The sequence below is a fragment of the Paramormyrops kingsleyae genome, chromosome 11 (genome assembly GCF_048594095.1).
Source record: "Paramormyrops kingsleyae isolate MSU_618 chromosome 11, PKINGS_0.4, whole genome shotgun sequence".
In the NCBI taxonomy this organism is placed as follows: Eukaryota; Metazoa; Chordata; class Actinopteri; order Osteoglossiformes; family Mormyridae; genus Paramormyrops; species Paramormyrops kingsleyae.
The window spans coordinates 18750901-18768763 of NC_132807.1; the positions used below are offsets into that span (position 1 = coordinate 18750901).

General features: G+C 46.3%; 1 protein-coding gene and 1 long non-coding RNA gene across 11 annotated transcripts in view; both read left to right on the forward strand.

Moving 5' to 3' along the window:
• Window positions 1–820: 820 nt before the first annotated feature.
• Window positions 821–3334, forward strand: LOC140593451 (uncharacterized). Of its 6 annotated transcripts, none has more exons than XR_011993822.1 (6): window positions 936–1300; window positions 1701–1872; window positions 2097–2261; window positions 2384–2445; window positions 2728–2854; window positions 2966–3334. It is a non-coding gene; the product is annotated as an uncharacterized lncRNA (long non-coding RNA). The 6 variants fall into 6 exon arrangements; XR_011993824.1 differs by having other exon boundaries at window positions 942–1300; window positions 2728–2784; XR_011993825.1 differs by having other exon boundaries at window positions 943–1300; window positions 2097–2147.
• Window positions 3335–4900: 1566 nt separating this feature from the next.
• LOC111847499 (protein MTSS 2-like) overlaps window positions 4901–17863 on the forward strand; it is a 43524-nt gene continuing 30561 nt past the window's right edge. For all 5 annotated transcript variants that reach the window (XM_023818719.2, XM_023818749.2, XM_023818767.2 and 2 more), the window contains exons 1-3: window positions 4901–5431; window positions 13761–13822; window positions 14459–14532. In XM_023818719.2, coding sequence (XP_023674487.1) covers window positions 5363–5431; window positions 13761–13822; window positions 14459–14532 — 205 coding nt within the window. In that variant the 5' untranslated portion in view covers window positions 4901–5362. The remainder of the gene's footprint in view (window positions 5432–13760; window positions 13823–14458; window positions 14533–17863) is intronic.

Here is a 17863-nt window from a genome sequence, read left to right on the forward strand (position 1 = left end):
AAGATAAAACACTTATATAGTAGCTGCAGAACAGGAATGATGGTGCAATTTGTGTGGGCGGGGGGGTGGGGTGGGGCTCTCTGAGGAGGTGACCTGGTTACTTTATCAGACCAAATTAGAGCACTGCCACAATACTAATAGACTTTTTAAATCACGCCTTTTTCAGTAAAGTAGGAAATGAGATTCCTGAATCACAGGTACCACTGTCAAGGTTAAACTTTTTCCGGTGTTTGATGTGAGTATTTACCCCTGTCTGCCCCATGAGGATGTTAATCCTGATAGTTTATTTTCCATTGTCTTTTGGAAGGGAATGTAATAAACTTTAAGACATTTCCTGAAACTTCAACTCTTTTTCTCTACATAATGGTACAATTTAACAGCATTCTTCTAGTTCCATTTTTAGGTTTTAAATTGAACCTTACACTTATTTATGAAGTACTTAAGAGTATTTTTGAGTTTTATCTGAAAAATAAGTTAAAGTCACTTCAGAAAGTCCTGGTTGCTGTAATTAGGACAGGTCTAGCTTGCCTTTTCCTCTGGAGATAGTTACACAAACCAACCGCACAACTGTTCAAATACATGAAGGAGAAATGAAGAAATAAGTAGCGAAATGGATGACAAATACATCACAATTTGTGATAAATGGCGATTAAATTAATTCATAGTCGAAAAATGTGAACAGTGCATGTAATTGTACTTATTAAACTGAAGTACCCCTCTTTCTAGATAAGTATTCAGCGGTGTCCATTTACCATTTATCCAATGTTAATGCTTTTGGAGTTGCCAGCGTGTCCTTGCAGGTGATTTGGTGAGAAGGGTCTGGCTGCAGACATCCACTGAGGCTCACGTCCACTGAGACGCAGGAAGTCCACTGAGCGCCCGGAAATGACGTCACGCATAAAGTTTGGTGGATACTTTATGGTGCGTTCGATGTAGTTTCTTTACCGTTCGAAAAAAGAATATCGCTATGAATGTACTAAAATATTTTATAAAGCTTTTAATGTGGTTTGACTAGTTCGTGTTTCTTGTTTGTCTCTCGGAAAAATCAAAATTTCTCCATTTTCTTCATTTGTAAAACTCCAAATCTGCTAAAATATAAAGCAACAACACACAGCAACGTGTTCATGGAGGCAGCCATGTTTGTTCCGAGATGTGGGTAGCTCGAACGGGAGATTGTCGGACGTGATGTCACTCAACTCGGAATTTCCGAGTTCCGAGAGAAAAACGAACGCACCATTACTCACGAGCATTAGCAGCGCGTCCATTGTTTAGCAAGACATTGGCGAAGGAAAGTAGAACGGTAAGTTCAGTTTTAATTGTTTATATATGTTCAGTTATTAGTTATTCAGGAAGGATGGGAACTTTGTTTGCTATGTTTAGAAGTGGAATGGTTTTTGTTCGTTATGTTTAGAACGGTTGGAATTGTTTTTTTGTTCGCTATTGTTTGGCTGCTATAAAACACAATTCGTGCTTAGGTTGTTGCTACATTAACTTAATAACTTATTTTCATGCGTGGATTACTCTGATCAGTTGAATGGTGTTTTCATGCAACTGAAATGCATATATACAGTAAATGTAAGTTAGCCAGACTCAAATCGCTGTGTTGCTTAATTGCATTCAAGTACTCTCACTCCTTCAAAAGCCCATAAATGCATACACAATCGTTTTCACGGTGCTTTGTTTTTCATTTTGACCAACAGATGCACAGGTCAATTTGGCGAAGGAATGCCGTGCCTCAGTTAGCAAGATGTGCTAACTGTTGCAATAGTTTCCATTGCCCTTTGTGCCCAGTAACGATGTTTAAACCGACAACGTTACTGCGAGCCCAGGTGCATTTAGATTCACACGCAAAGAATGGAATTTCATTCCAAGGTATGTAATCTATAGGAATTTCTGGTTTGTAAAATCATATTAACATAACTGGATTTTCCTAAACTCTGGTGTATGAAGTAGATATGTTCTCAGAACAGTGTTTATTTAACTACATCTTACTAACATTTAGCATTCCTTGGTACCCATTTGTGTTGTACCATTTCATGCATCGTATGTTTCTATTGGAAACAACTGTCCTTAGTATCATGCATTGTATTTTGCAGGATGTTCCAAAACAGATTGGATCTGTGGACTGTGGTGTGTTCATGTTGATGGTAAGAAGGACCACCTTGAATTGTCGGGTGTAACACTTGTGATATACTTTCAATTGATGTTTTTGTCAGTATGCACTCTGCATGGCCTTGGGGGAACCATTCCACTTTACTGCTGTAAGTACGTCATTATGAAGATATTCTTTGCGACGCTGTAGAATGTTGCATAGTTATCTATACGAGAAAAAGGTGCCCTTTCTAACATTCTGAATGCATGGTTTTTGTCTTTTTATATTCAGTCTAACATGCAAAGGATAAGGAAATGGTGGTGCCTAACTCTGATGAACAGTGGTCTGGAAAAGTATGTATGGAAAGCATCGTGTTTTACATTGAGATGCATTTAGATGCAGAATCAAGTGCCCTTTCTTTGCAGTGAAGGAGGTTTCTGTCAGATATAGAATACCGGGTAAAGCTCAGCAGGGAGGTTTTTTAAGGTGATATTCCATTAATTCATCAGTGGTAGTGCATTCAGCTAATGGAGAGGTTTTGCATATATGGGTATTAATAACACCATTGATGATACATTGAGATATTGAAACATTATGTCTTGGTAGTGTAAATGATGTGTACTTGTACTACTCAGACATAGACTGAGGAAGCTTCACACCTGCTGAAAGCAAACTTGGAGCCTCTCTCGAGGGTGAGCACTCCTGCTGTTCTCAGACCTGGTGGGCAAGCTGTAACTGACTGCTCTACAAAGTGTAATAGTGGTGCGTGTGTGTCCCTCATTTTTCTTAGGTGGTTTCCTGTTGATTACCAGCTGCACCTGATTAACTTATTCAATCCCTGATTCCCTGATATTCACTTCCAATGTCATATAGGAGTCGCGCATCATGAGGGACCTCTGCAGTGCCGTGTGCTGGATTCGCAAGAACCACTCCCTCTTCCGTGGAGAGGTGACCGAACCTGCTGTTCTCCAGATGGAGGCTGAGGATCAGCGGGAAGCACTCAGGGAGGTCCTGGAGGGTCAGAGTGACAACAGGAATGACCCATTCATGTTTATTTTTAATAATAAGGAGGACATGGAAACCTTGCTCTCCAATTGCGTTGATAGGATGGGTCTTAAAATTCATGCCATGTTTACATAAGGAAAAATTTGTATTCTTTTTATTCTGTTCCATATACTTTTTTTTTTTTGCACGTTCAAATTTATACATCAATACACTACAAATAAAATGTTTGCCAAATTATCTATGTATAGTGATTTATTTATGTAGGACGTACATTATCTTTGAATAACAGAAGTATGGAGAAAAGCTCTGCGAGAAGCATAATTCTGCAGTCTTTAAGGCTTCAATATAATACTCTGAGGGGGGAAAAAATCTGGTCACCATTGACAGTCACAATCAGGACTACAGGTGATAAAATGTAATAAAATTGTGTACTTATCAAATTATAAGTTATGCAATTCTTAATTATAAGTACAAACTACTTTTATAAATGTATAATTCAAATGTGATAAGCACAAACTATTTTTAAAATAGTCTATGATTTAGTAATACAGTGGTCCCTCGTTAATCGCGGGAGTTACGTTCTAAAAATAACCCGCAATAGGCGAAATCTACGAAATAGGATTCTTTAGAAATCGAATATTTTCGTAGTTAGAGCATTGGAAACTTGTTTACGACCTTGTAAATACGGTTTTTTAACATTATTAGAGCCCTCTAGTCATGGAATAACATCCTTTAGTCACCAATAGTTTATGACTGCTGGACAGGGAAGCAGGAACGGGGACACGAGGAGTCAGGACTGAAGGGTTTATTTGGAATCACTCCAAATGCGGGACAGGAACATGTAACATCAAAACGTCAACGACAGACCTGGGGTTATAGACACTGACAGAAACAATCAAATTGACAGAAAACAACTGGTCACAATCAGGGTTGCATATGTGGTTAATAAGGGGGCGTGGCACACAAGAGGATCGGACAGGTAGGTCATGAAAATTGCACTCGTATTACCCAAAATATTAGAAAAAATTATAGAAAATAAATATTAGACGTTATAATTGTTATTATTATACATCTAATTACGAAGAGCAAAGATGCTTCCGATGCGTAACGATGTATCATTTTCATTGTCTCGATCAACTTTTTAATCAATAGACAAAAAACCGCGATGGAGTGAAGCCGTGAAAGTCGAAGCGCGAAGTGGCGAGGCACGACTGTATATGCATACAAACAAGTGATAACTGCGAACCATTTTTAAATGAACTAAAAGTAGGATGTATCATAGAAGATATCTATGGCTGTGTCTCAGTGGATTAGTGATGTCACTTCCTGCGTGTCAGTGGACGTGATGTCACTTCCTGCGTCTCAGTGGACGTGAGTCTCAGTGGATCTGCAGCCAGACTCTATTGTCAATCAAACCGGATTAAATCACCACTCTCGACCATATTATATTGGCTACTTTCAAACGGTACCGAAGCATTATTACAGTATGTCGTTCTGTAGCCGTTTCTTTAAATGTACCCAGTTTCATTACTGGATGAAACAAAAATTATGAGAGACACATCTTTGATTTCTGTATAAACCAATGTGAGCAAATGTTTAACAGCAACGATCTGCCCCCCTTCCTTTTTAAAACACATGGCAGCACACTGAGTCCGGGTTACATTTTCTTTCACCCCCGCTACATTGTAAAGCAGTAAATCTCTTTGACGTTTCCCTTTTCATCTCGCTGAAATGTGGCCGGGCTGTTGAGTGTGTGTGTGTGTGTCCCTCCCTTTCGGCTCCATGTGACAGGGAGAGGCCGGCCCCACTCGCTTCCCACGGATCGGCTTGCAGCCCCCGAACCGCACCGCAGCCCCGCACCCGCTGACAGCCGAGCGCTGCTCGTCGGCTCCTGCCCCAGCCACGCGTCTTTGCTTAAAGTCCACCCCCCCCCCATCCTGAAAAGCGAGCTCATTTTCGCGTCGCCGGCCGAAGATGCGAGTGGCCCTCGCGGAGCCATCTGCATGCTCTATCTCGGCTCGCAAGGAGTAGACAGCGCGTGGGAAAGGGGGTATCAGACCTCCCTTTTTTCATTCCTCTCCATCACCACGGATCCACTCTCTCTGACTTGCAGTCAGTCTGTCCTCCCAGATATAAGCCTACATCTCGCATCCTCTGTCTCACCCTGGGATTAGACGCGCGTGGATCGGAGGACCCGGGTCTGTCGCTATTCCTGCCGTGGGGAAAATTTATTAGAGAAGTATTTTTTCCATCTGACCCATTAACATGGAAGCGGTGGAGAAGGAATGCGGGGCTCTGGGTGGCCTCTTCCAGGCCATCGTCAATGACATGAAGGTACGGTGTCTTTTCTGTCCTGTCATACGTTTTTCAGCGACCCCCGCGCCAATCCCCGTTATGTTACAAGGGGATCATCCGTTTTGCATGCATACTGTAGATGCGCCTGTTTGCGATGCATTAGGGAACCGGGTGTCATTACTCCCGGGTTATTTTGTGCCTTTTAATGTTTGTATTAGATTATTGCACTGGATCATGTTTGCACGGAGCGTTCACATCCCCCTTCGCTCATGGAGGTATTGTTTTGCCATGACAGCCAGATCGATTTTAGTAACTGGAGCTGTTTGCACCCACATTTCGTGAGAAACTAGACGGGTATTTATTTCATTATTTCTGCGATGCTCCAAAACGTGCCTCTAGATGATCTGTAGGTGTGCTTAGTGAAGAGGTCCAAATGAGGGGCTCTGTGGATACAATGAGAAGCCGACATGCCACCGGGCTGTTGCCAAACTGGCGAGTCATTCTCGCTGCGATCCGATATTTGGTCGGAGTATATTATGTGAGCGGCTTTTTTCCCACTGTGTGGTGGGTATGCTATGGCATTGATTTCTTGTCAAGAGGAATTTAAAGCGCCGGTTCAGCGTCGGAGCCCTCGGACCGCAGTCCGGGCTGCCAGCCGTACGCGTCCCTCCGTTTACGGCCAGGAGACGCCGCCAGGGTGGTACTGCCTGACCGGGACTCCGGCGGAGCAGCAGAGCAGAACTGAGGATCGGTATCAAACCGTGCTACGCCGCTGCATCCCTTTTTACAGGACGTTATTTTTAATTATTCATAAGGTGATGGCGAATAATGACAGTCATCTGCTGGATGTCATTGTTTCTGTCACCCTCGCCCTGGTTGCCTTTGCCTTCATTATTGTCGTCATTATTATGCATTTGAGAATACTTAAACATAATATAATTTCTATTTATCCCTGCCAAGTATTCCCAAAGCCTTGTCAACATCAAAGGACACGAAAGGTTTCAGATGAACCTGGGATGAATTGTTTTCGGAGTCAACATCCCCCCCCCCGCGCGACAAACCAGTCTTATTCATAATTTAGTGGTTCTTCATCTGCACACACGCAAACACACGTGTCTGCACAATGCTGTATGCCCGACTACAGAGCTACTGAAATATGGGTCAAACCATTCCTACAGTAGCAGCATTGTGATTGGAGAAGCAGGGTTAGACGGTCACAGTGGTCACGGTCTTTCAGTTGCTTTGGCTGGGCTGCCCTCCTTTACAGTACATGAATAATTCAGGGGGTGGGAAACTCCAGTCCTTGGAGGACATGAGATGTGCTTGCCTTTGTCCCAACTTTTTCGTTCATCTAGCACCAACACTTGCTTACACCTCAGCTGTAGGTACAGGTTGGCCTTGGTAGCTGGTATAGAAGTCAGCTTGAAGGCAAGGGAACCTAGACTCAGGTGGTGTGGCATCTCATCGTTTTTTTGCCAGTGTGATCGCACCATGTTTTTGGGATCTTTTGGGAGTTTAATCAACCTCCAGATGGCTTCTGTTAAGGCTGGAAGGCAGGTCAATGGGCAGGAATGGTGAGTGCATCAACACTGACAGCAGCCTGTTAATCGCTCATGTGACTCATTGAGTTGGTGTTTCCTCAACATGCAGAGAGGCACAGAGATGAACTAATAGAGTAATGTGAGAACCAGGGAGGAGAAGATAAAGGAGTGAAATCATGCACAAAGGACAAGGAAAAGCAGAGTGCAGAGAGGAGTAAAAATAAAGCCACCGTGGTCATGCTGTCCACTCTGATGGTTTATCTCGAGTAGGTTGACAGACCTTCTTGGTCAGAGCTTTGTGGCTGCAACAGACCCATAGCAGTTGGAATCGGGATGGTCAGTGATAATGGGAGATGCCTCTTGGACTGAGATTTGGGATGGCACGGTCGCAGATCTGCCATTGGCCGTGTTGTCTTTCCACATGTGGTCTGTCTGTGTCTGTGCTAATTGGCAATAATGCCCCCGGGGTGGGGGCAGGGGAGAGGGGGGATGGGGGAACCTCATGACAATAAGGCCAGCGCATTTTAGGGGCTCTGAATGAAGCACTCCTTCAGGCTCGCCTTTGTTCCCAGTATGTCGAGAGTCCCCCCAAAATCCAAACAGTGCAGGATTTAGGAGATCCCTTTTGTGATGCGTTGGGCACCATCTCTGAAAGGGAGAGTCACTCTAGATACTTTCTTTGGGATATTTATTGGCATGTGTATGTTAATGCGCTGGTGTGCGTGTGTCTCTATCTCAGTGTGTTCACCCATGTGAACATCCGGGCATGAATGCATTCCTTAAAGGTTATTTTGGCTGTAAGATCAGACCAGTGGGGGGATAACTGCATCTGGGGTCATGTTCCCTGCTAACCTATCCCAGCTTTAGACCTTTAAGAGGTGCACATTAAATTGTAAAGGCTCGCGAGGAGTGGAGGGAGGGGGGGGGCGAGGGGGGAGTCGGTGAGGAGGCTGAGTAGTGCAGATGAGACCTCTGAGAGCAGCTCTGTTGTGTCAGCCTGACATATGACTCTCTCACGTATGATCAGCTTGTCTTCCTTCACGTTTGTTTTGTCATGTTTCACAGTACTATAGGCAATCTTTACTCACGTGTGTGTGTATATATTATATTGCTAGCTGATATACCAAATGTCCCCACGATGTAGTAAAAATCTGTTATTTTGACGTTGTGGGAACCATTTTGTCAGTCCCCACAAGGGGAAACAATTTTATAAAACTTTGTGACTGCCTAATAATGCTGAAAGTCTTGTATTTTGTTTGGTTAGGGCTGGGTAGGGGTTAAGGTCGTCACAGTTGGGATTAGGGTTTTGCTTGTGTGTGCGTATCTGTGAGCGTGTGTGTGTGGTGTTTATACTGTATATGGATGCATGTATGGTGTGTTCTTTACTGACTGTACTGAATAGTTGTTGTTCACAGTCCACTATATGAGAAGCCTTGAGTGTCAGTTTAGCTTGACATCATAGAAAGTTCTGGAAGTATACAAAGCAATCTGTCAGAAGTCATTAACAGACATCCAGTCTGGAACACAGTTCTAATGGCCATGGAGCAGTATTGAACTGGTGTGCTCTGTGGACTGATAACATCCTCCTCCCAGTCGACTGCATCTTTGTGCATCTCGTGAGTACTTGTAAGTAGCTAGAAGGTCATTTTGGAAACAGAGTGCAAAAACAAAGATTACATTCTTCTGTGTGTGTGCCGCGATTCATCAGTATGGCTCATCTGAGGCAGACCGTAAAAAACTTTTATGTGCTTTATGTGGCGGGAAATCTACCAGAGACACATTTTTATCAGCTGACGGCAAAGGGTGAATATTAATTACGTAAAGTAATGTCTGCAGTTCATATTTTCCCACAAACATGTTTTCACAATAGGAAGCTTTACTGCTGCCCTTGTGGAGCTTTGAAATCCCCCAGAGGGCATTGCTGCAGATGGCCAATTAATGAAGTCGCGGGGCTCGAGTGTGTCACTGGAACTTGTAGAGTCGAGATTGGTTTATTCTTCAGAACTTCCACCGATGATCAGGATGATGAGGGTGATGTGTGTCCCCTTCATCTGCCCACCCATCCTCACCCCCCAGGGCCGGGGACAGCCATCTCGCCCTCGTGGGACCAGCTCATTTGCATGGTTTGGCTGAATCCCCAAAGAAGGCAGGAGTTTGCTTGGCCAGTAGTAATACTAATACCAAACTCAACAGGGTTTTGAGTGAACCTTCATTGTGGCGTTAACGAAGAAGAGGAAGAACCATTTCAGCGGGGGGGGGTTCCTTCATTATTTCGCTTGTTGGAGCTCCTGTTGTTGTATGTTGGCAGATACATAGTATCATTTTTTTAGTGAGCGGAAGAACTCAACTGACGTGTTGTAGCTCAGTAAATATTGCATGGATTGGTTGAAGAGGGGGTGTGGCTTAGTGGGTTAGGATACTGTGCTCTTGGCTAGAAGGTCACCAGTTCAAATCCTGTGGTCAGCAGAGTGATGTCACCGTTGGCCCCTTGAGCTAGACCCTTAACCCCAGTTGCTCCAGGGACTGGCTGACCCTCCTTTCCCAGTTGTATGTCACTTTAGATAAAAGTGTCGGCTGAATAAATAAAAGTAGCATTATGAAGTGGCTCCAGTATGAAAATGATTATTTTTTCCATGGTTGCAAGCATGTGGTAAAACCAAAAAGTACAATCTTGACTCTGAAGTACAATCTTGACTCTGTTCATTAAGAATATACTGTAAGCTCTCCTGGAAAAGCAGAGCAACATGGGATTTGACGACGGGACTGACTTTTGAGTAGCTAGCAAGTTTTTGCGGGTGTCTGTGCCAAACCATGGAAAGGCTGAGGATCCAGCCAAGGCCTTACGTAGGAGGTGCTGAGCGAGGTCGTCCCAGTGCTTTGAGGAGCAATCCATCTGCTGGTTTGCCTTCCCTGCCTGTTCCTCGGCGTTTAATTGAAAGGCTTCCTGAAAGCACAAAAACGTATGTAAAGTAGACAGGGCCCAGGCTGCAGCAGGGTGGGCCATTAATTCGTGTGAAAAGTGGGGGCAAGTCGGTGCGGCTTCTGTATCTGGAATAAATCAGCTACTGACCAGGGGGGGGTGGTGGTTTTCAGGGCTGCAGGAGAGCGGCTGGACCCCGGGGCGGTGGCAGTAGGGTATCCAAGAGGCTCATCACTGAGATCGGCTGCATCACCTCGGAGGTGCCTGGGAAGGCAGGGTGGGCAAGGTCAAGCACCACACCGTCAAAACAGAGAAGGAGATTACTCTGTAGAGGAGATGTGGTGCTCCTGACAAACGGATAAACCAGATGCCTCAGTGACAGACTGCTTAACCGGGCCTGAGATGGTATATAAACATTACGGCATCCCCTTTAATATTACAGCCAGACAGCAGTATGCTCATAAATTATGCAGCAAACAATCTCATCTGAAATCTGTTCTTTAGTTATATCTGTGAGCATCGATACATTCGTGTGGAAATGTGCTGAAAAATAATAGTAATCCATCTTGGCACTGATGTTAACCGTTGGCAAGGTGGCTGGTTGTCTCTTCCCCTATCTGATTTCAAATTGGTTTGTCCCATCCCCGGCATCCCGAGCTGAGGCAGAATGGTACATTCCACCAGGGCTCCTGGCATCTGCAGCCTAGCAACACAAAGCATCGTGGCCTTTGAGAATTTGAGGAAGATTTAGTGACGATGGTGCAGGCCTGACCAAAAGAGGTGGACCAACTCCTAACCCTGCTTGATCTGGACCTTAGTCTGAGGAATGAAGTGGGCAGCAGGTGCCATAGTGATTAAGGTGCTCGATCTAAATGGATATTGTGAGAAATCCAGTAGAGATGGAGGAGTTACAGTCATTTTCTTAGGCGTATGTTGTAGATGATGAACACGGAGAGTCTTCAGAATTCCTTGCTCAGAAGAAAGATTCTACTTATAGAGAATGGAGCCTGGTGCTTCTGTGAAGGTGCTTACTGACTGTACCCTACCTCCAGTAGCTGGATTAGTAAACAATTTACTCTTGGCTGCTGTCATCTGTGCTCCAGAGATATTTATGTAGTACCTACAGTTGTATTTGTGATTACTGTATTTATAATCACTAGTTTCAAGTGGCCTTTTTAAAGGGAAAAATCTTCATCCTTCCATTTTCCACAAGCACATATTCATGGGGATGGTGAGCCTATATTTCCCAATATTGGAAAACTGTTTTTTTTTTTATTCCACCTGGAAAATCTTTTGTGAAATGCTCTGTGAACTTGGCAGTGCAGATGCACTATATAAATTTCCCTGATTTATTGTTCTTCCAAATGTCTCCCATGCAATTTTTTTTAATTTGCAGCATTTGAGCCAGACATGCAACTGTCAGCTTATCACCTTAGTAAATATAAAAAAATCTCAACTAATTCCTTTTTCTTGTTGCTTTAATCTTCTGAGACTGTATTTAATTTACCGAGCCTTTCGTAATTTCCATACACAATGTTAAGCATCTTTATAATGTGAAATTCAGAGCTAGACTCCCCAGCTGTCCTCTTCTTATTGCTAGTGGGGTCTCCCCTTCCTGACACGACCGCATTGTATTTGCCGTCATCACCGCTTCCACAGCATCATGCATCTGCCAAAGCAGAATCTCCCGATCCTGTCTGATGAGGTGCTCATGTGTGGAACGTCAGCGTCAATGAGCTTTTAGCTAAAACGGAGCGTGCTTCCGGAATTCTGCTCCGCATCCTGCCCTGATGAGAGTACTCTCTCCAGGAGAGCTCTGCGATTAGCTGTGTGGTCTCCAGGCGGCTTTTGTGGCCCTGCCTGATCCCACCATTAAGCATCTCCAGGATTTTAACACTTCTGAGGGTGGTTGCAGAATGTACCTAGCTTAGATCATTTTTAACCTCACATGTGCTGTGGCAGATAGTATTAAAGACCTTAATTCTGTATATGAGATAGAAATGCCTCTTCCCTGTATTATATCTGGAGTCATTTCAGATAAAAACATCTGCGGAACAAATTAACAGTGATTACCAGTATCTCTGCCACTCCCGTGTGCCGCAGTTTGGTAACTATGACAACCCGGTCTCCCCTGGCAAAGGATGGATTTGGCTGATGTCTCAGGAAGTGGCAGTGGAAGCAGGGAGGAAGAAACCGCGATGTAATCACACTGCATCGTGGCTGCGGCATGAAAAATGTGGTCCTGGGGCTGGCAGGACGTCCCCCCTATCTTCCAACCACTTATCCTGGTCCGGGTCGCAAGAGGGGCCTGGAGCCTATCCCAGGGAGTGCTGGGTCCAAGGCTAGGGTGCAGGCTGAGCTGGGGGTCATATGTGCCTCAGCAGGTTAGGATGCTGAGCCTATATGTGGAAGGTTGTAGGTTCAAATCCCAAAACGAGCTGAGTGATTTTATCATTGGGCCCTTCAACAAGGCCTTTCACTCCCTATTGCTCCAGGGACTGGCCGATCCTGCTCTCTCAATCGTACGTCGCTTTGGATTAAGGCGCCTGCCAAATAAATAAATGTGTAAGAGCTGGCCATTCATAGTATTGTTTTACATTATCCTAACAAGTTGTACCACCTCTACTATCGGCGTGGGAGGAGAATTGGACTAACTGCTACATTTGTAGCTAAGTGAAAACTTTATTTTTGTTTACAGTCCATGTGTTTGTATGTATTTCCATTGCCTTGTATTCATACAACTGCGTGAGTGTGTATGCGTACGACTGCATGAGTGTGTATGCGTACGACTGCATGAGTGTGTGTAATTTCTCCTGCCTGGAGCTGGGAGATTCACCTATAGGGAGCCATTGTGTTGTGCGGTAGAGTTGGTTGGCTGGGGAGGGAATTAACTCTGTTATTTCTGGGTCATATCTCACAGCCTGGGACCAAGCTGGGGGAGATATTAACCTGTACGCAGCCCCCAGGGAAAGGCCTGGTGTAAGAGACTTAAGCCAGCTTTGCCATCTGATTAATATTCAAAACGTGCTAATGAAGCCGGCCTGCGATTGGGTCGGAGCCCCCCCCGCCTTTATCAGCGCTCGCAAGGCCGCCCGGATCGATGGCAGACCGCCCCGTCTGTGTGTGCGTGGCTTCCGCCGGGGGTAGCTGCCCTCGGGGAATTGCCCTTTGATTCCAGACTGAATTAAGAGACATCAAGAAGATAAATGAGGCCTTGGCATCACACCAGATCAGGCCCGGTGCCGGTACCATTGATCGCGTTACCTGTGGCTAATTTCTCACGCCTGTGGGGCCAGATAATACAGAGCAGACCTCATAGGTAATGTGGTGGCCAAAATGGTGACCCCAGGCATGAAAAACAATTGGTGAGGTCACAGCTGACTAAAGACTTGATTGGGGAGAATATGGCAAATGAGAATGTAGAATGCTAAGCAATGATTTATATGGAGCTGAGTGCAATTAACTGCCATTATTAAACTGTAACTGGACTGTCCTATACACTAGCGGTGTTTCTCACATATACATTTTACGTTGTCTTCCATTGCTGAAGCCCAGTTCGAGTACAGAAGTACTAAAGTAGAAGTACAGAGAATGGTAAAACCCCCTGGATGTAGTTCTTGCCCCGGCCCAAATGTCAATGATACGTGAGTTGCATCCTCGCCAAAGGAGACCAATCCCATGATTCATTGCACCCCAAGTTCGTTGTTTGGGGGGCAAGTTAGCAAGACCAGTCTTGCCAAGACCACAAATGCAATCTTTGCATGCTTGGTTTTGAGAAACGCCCTAAGTTTGCTGCTTAGGTGATGTCACCACCCAGAATTCCTTGCAGCATTTCAGCCCTGCCCCCTCCATGTCTGCCCAATCATGTTTTTGCTCACCTGACCCTTGCCTTTCTCCCCTGTTGTAGTGCTCATACCCGATATGGGAGGACTTCAGTACCAAGGCCACCAAACTCCACTCCCAGCTCAGGTGAGTCCCGTCAGGTGACCCACCCACCTTCATGCAGGTTATATGACCCAAACCACTGTCTACAAGGTAGCATAATAAGTAACGTAACAGACATTGCAGACAGTCCCTGGGCTGTGGCTGTTCCCTGAAATATCACATGATATGCAGTAAGAGTCTGGCAGGACAAAAACCGCATGACGTTTCTGTACCTTGCCAGCTAGCAGCTAATGGCTAACACCCCTCGGTCATGTGACTGCACTGTGCAGCTTTCACTCCGCAACCGTGACATTGATGTATGGCAGCCTGACAAACACTCTGATTTGGTGTCACGGGCCTGAGTCAGCTTCCTCACCCCTTCAGTTCCATTCAATTGAATTGAGTCGAACTGAATTGAATTGAATTCATTTTGGTTCGTTCAATTTCGCAGATGTGATTGAACATAAAACTGATAAATGAAAAACAAAGTATAAAATGAATTAAAAATGGATCAATTACAGTGTATAGGCGGCTGCCGTAGGATTTGCAGCCCTTTTTTCTCTCCACTTTCCTTGTCAGTTTCGTAAAGTCAAATTCAAGCTGAAGGAACGCTCTCTCAATCTACCTTGTTTTCTTTCTCTCTCTTTCTCTCTCTTTCTCTCTCTCCCTGGGCGCTGCCAGGACCACAGTGCTGGCCGCAGTAGCCTTCCTGGATGCCTTTCAGAAGGTGGCGGACATGGCGACCAACACCAGAGGTGAGGGCCTTTGGGGGGGGGGGGATATTGCCTGTCAGTTCTCCCACTGTCTGCCCGTTATTGAACCAGCTGTTAGTCTTTGGCCTTTCTGTCTACAGGGAGGAATCATCCTCCTTTGGCTGTGATACTCCAGAATGGACCAATGTTCTGTGAGATGCTGTTGTTTCTGTCAGAGAGGGTTTGTGAACTGCCCCTTCTACCCAGATGGGGGCTGTATGCTGGGTAATACCGGTTGTGTTTTGGTTTGTTATCCATCTTAAGAACTTGGCACATGCTGTGTGGTATTTCAGGAACTTTCTCCAGGAATGAGGTTGGACGAAAGCTGACCATTAAATGTGCAGAGATGGAGGGATGAGAGGGAATGGAGGGATGAGAGGAGATGGGGGGATGAGAAGAGGTGAGGGATGAAAGGGGATGGAGGGATGAGAGGAGATGGGGGATGAGAGGAGGTGAGGGATGAAAGGGGATGGAGGGATGAGAGGAGATGGGGGATGAGAGGAGATGGGGATGAGAGGAGATGAGAGATGAAGGGGGACGGAGAGATGAGAAGAGATGGAAAGATGAGACGAGGTGAGGGATGAAAGGGGGGATGGAGGCAGGAGAGGAGATGGGGGATCAGAGGAGATGAGATGAAAGGAGATGGTAGGGATATGAAGAGGTGAGGGATGAAAGAGGACAGGGATGAGAAGAGATGGAGAGATGAGAGGAGGTAAAGGATGAAAGGGGATAGAGGGAAGAGAGGTGATGGAGGGATGAGAGGAGATGGAGAGATGAGAGGAGGTGAAGGATAAAAGGGGATGGAGGGATGAGAGGAGATGAGATGAAAGGAGATGGAGAGATAAGAGGTGATGAGGGATGAAAGGGGACAGAGGGATGAGAGGAGATATAGGCCCCAGAGTACTGGGAGCTGAGTACTGGGAGTAGGGAGATGGCTACTGGGAACTGGGCACTGGGAACTGGGTGCTGGGAGCAGGAAGATGGCCACTGGGAGCTAAGGGTTGGGTACTGGGAGCTGAGTACTGGGAGTAGGGAGATGGCTACTGGGAACTGGGCACTGGGTACTGGCAACTGGGTGCTGGGAGCAGGAAGATGGCCACTGGGAGCTAAGGGTTGGGTACTGGGAGCTGAGGACTGGGAGTAGGAAGATGGCTACTGGGAGTTGGCTACTGGGAGGTGGGCTTTGGGTACTGGGAGCTGGGCACTGGGAGCTGGCTTCTGGGAGTAGGAAGATGGCTACTGGGAGATGGGTTCTGGGTACTGGGAGCTGGGTGCTGGGCACTGGGAGGGGGGGGGCAGCAGCGTTCCAGTGCCCTCACCAAACATACTAGCACCACCATCTCAGGGACTCGCTTCAAACAAATTGTTAGCGGGTCAAGGGCAGCCGTGGATGGGGTGGTAGGGGGGGGGGGTTCCAGTCATGTCGCAGGGGGCGGGCAGGGGAGGGAGCGAACATCATTAGGAGCAGAAAATAATGAGGTGCAGCTCTCTCCTCCCCTCTGGGGGTCCCGGGGGAGGTGAGGAGATGGGGCGTCTAGCCCGTTGCAGGCTGATGCTGGTCTGCGTCTCGATTAATACCAGCTTTTTACTGCCCTATGCTCCCGTCCACCTGGTCATCTGCTCAGCCTCCTGCCCCCATTACCCCATCCCTGCTACATTCCCCCCCCCCACCCCCGCAGAGCTGGCCTTTGCGCCGGGACGGGCAGCTGACCGCTGAACCCATGGGCCTGGCGTGGGGGCCCCGTTGGGGGCGGTGGGGGCAGCTTCATCAGCGTATTCATTATGTTTTTACAGCTTCCCCACACCAGTCGTGGAGAAGCTAATGTTACGATGATCATAAATGTGATTGATGCCCACTGGAGAGATGGCTTTCTCCACCGCCGCAGCTGGTGGGGAAAAGGCGCGGGGCTGCTTGCCTGGGGTGGGGGGTGTATCTGCGCATATTTACATACGCCCAGGAGAATGTCTGCTGATTCCCACAACACACACACCGAATAACTACAAACATAATCATTAACAAAGATGCTGAACATTGCGCCTTTTAACGAACCAAAGTATCGACCCGTTGCATTGAAGCAAAATTCACATTCCAGATCTTTGTAAATGTCTGCAATCTTTATAAAGACTGGGGTCAAACACGCCCCCAATGCTGCCTGCCTCGGCTGAGGTCCATCTGGGGGCTGCCCTTCAGGCCTGGAAATAAACGGTTCCCAGTTGAGTGGCCGTGGAGCGGGCATGCTACTTCGCTCTTGACTGTGGTATTTAAGATCCATTTAATTTCTGCTGACAGCGCCTGCTCTCCAGATGTAATTAATTTGAGGGTTAACATTCATTGACCAAAAGGCTACAGATTTAAGCTGTGCCCTTTTTCTGACACGTTTTGTACGAATATTAACTCACCATGATGCAGCCCACACCTATCAGGATGATGCCTGTGATGGATTCAGACAAGCAGGGAGAAGCACATTTAGGCAGTGAGAGAGGTTGGCCTTTTTTGGCATCGGTACTCGCTGGTTGGTTCTGGTCTGGCTGATAAAAGCCATTATCTCATTGGCCAATCCTTCTGAAGGAATACGCCCTCTTGCATTCATACACCAATAGTGCAGGCACATTTGCAAAACTACCTCCAGTAAGTTTCAATGACTAGCTGAAGCTCTGCACCTCTGGTGCACATTCATCGAATTTCCAATCTTACGGCCGAAATTCCACTTACTCTGTTCTGCGAAGCCGGATCCCAAAGCAAAGGCTACGAGGACAGATGTCGCGGTAAATGCTCTGAAGATGAGGAGGGTGAGGATGAAAGCTGGTAATGGCCTTCGGCGTCGATCCCCGATCAGTGCCAGCTGACGCGGCCTGTGAGAACATTTAAGTAGGTGATTGGTTGAGAAGCCTGTGACCAAAAAGCTGCAGATTCACATCTGGAGAGGTTCTGCTGCAAGATGCAATTAACCTCACTTGCTCCCTGCCGTATAAATGGATGGAAGTGCGTAGAAGAGTGGGTGATACTTTAAATAAAGCTCCGAAATGTCCGGTTTGAAGACTGAAAGGTTTCATTTTATCCAGCAAGCAAAGAAACAGAAACGCATAGAGGTCCACTGGTGTTTTGACCTTCATAGGATTCTTAGTCAAGGGCAACTCTACGCTCCTCTGCCTTGCCACAAGAGGCCAGGGGACATAGTGGCCACTTGCCAATTAATATTGACATTCTTCCCACATAATTAATTGGTGGTGGTTCTGGTGTACCCTGGCAACTGAAGGTCTCCCCAAGGAGAAATGCAGTGCGATTGTGGGATTGCTCCCATGACAGATCTGGGCTGGCGCCGAACAGCATTGT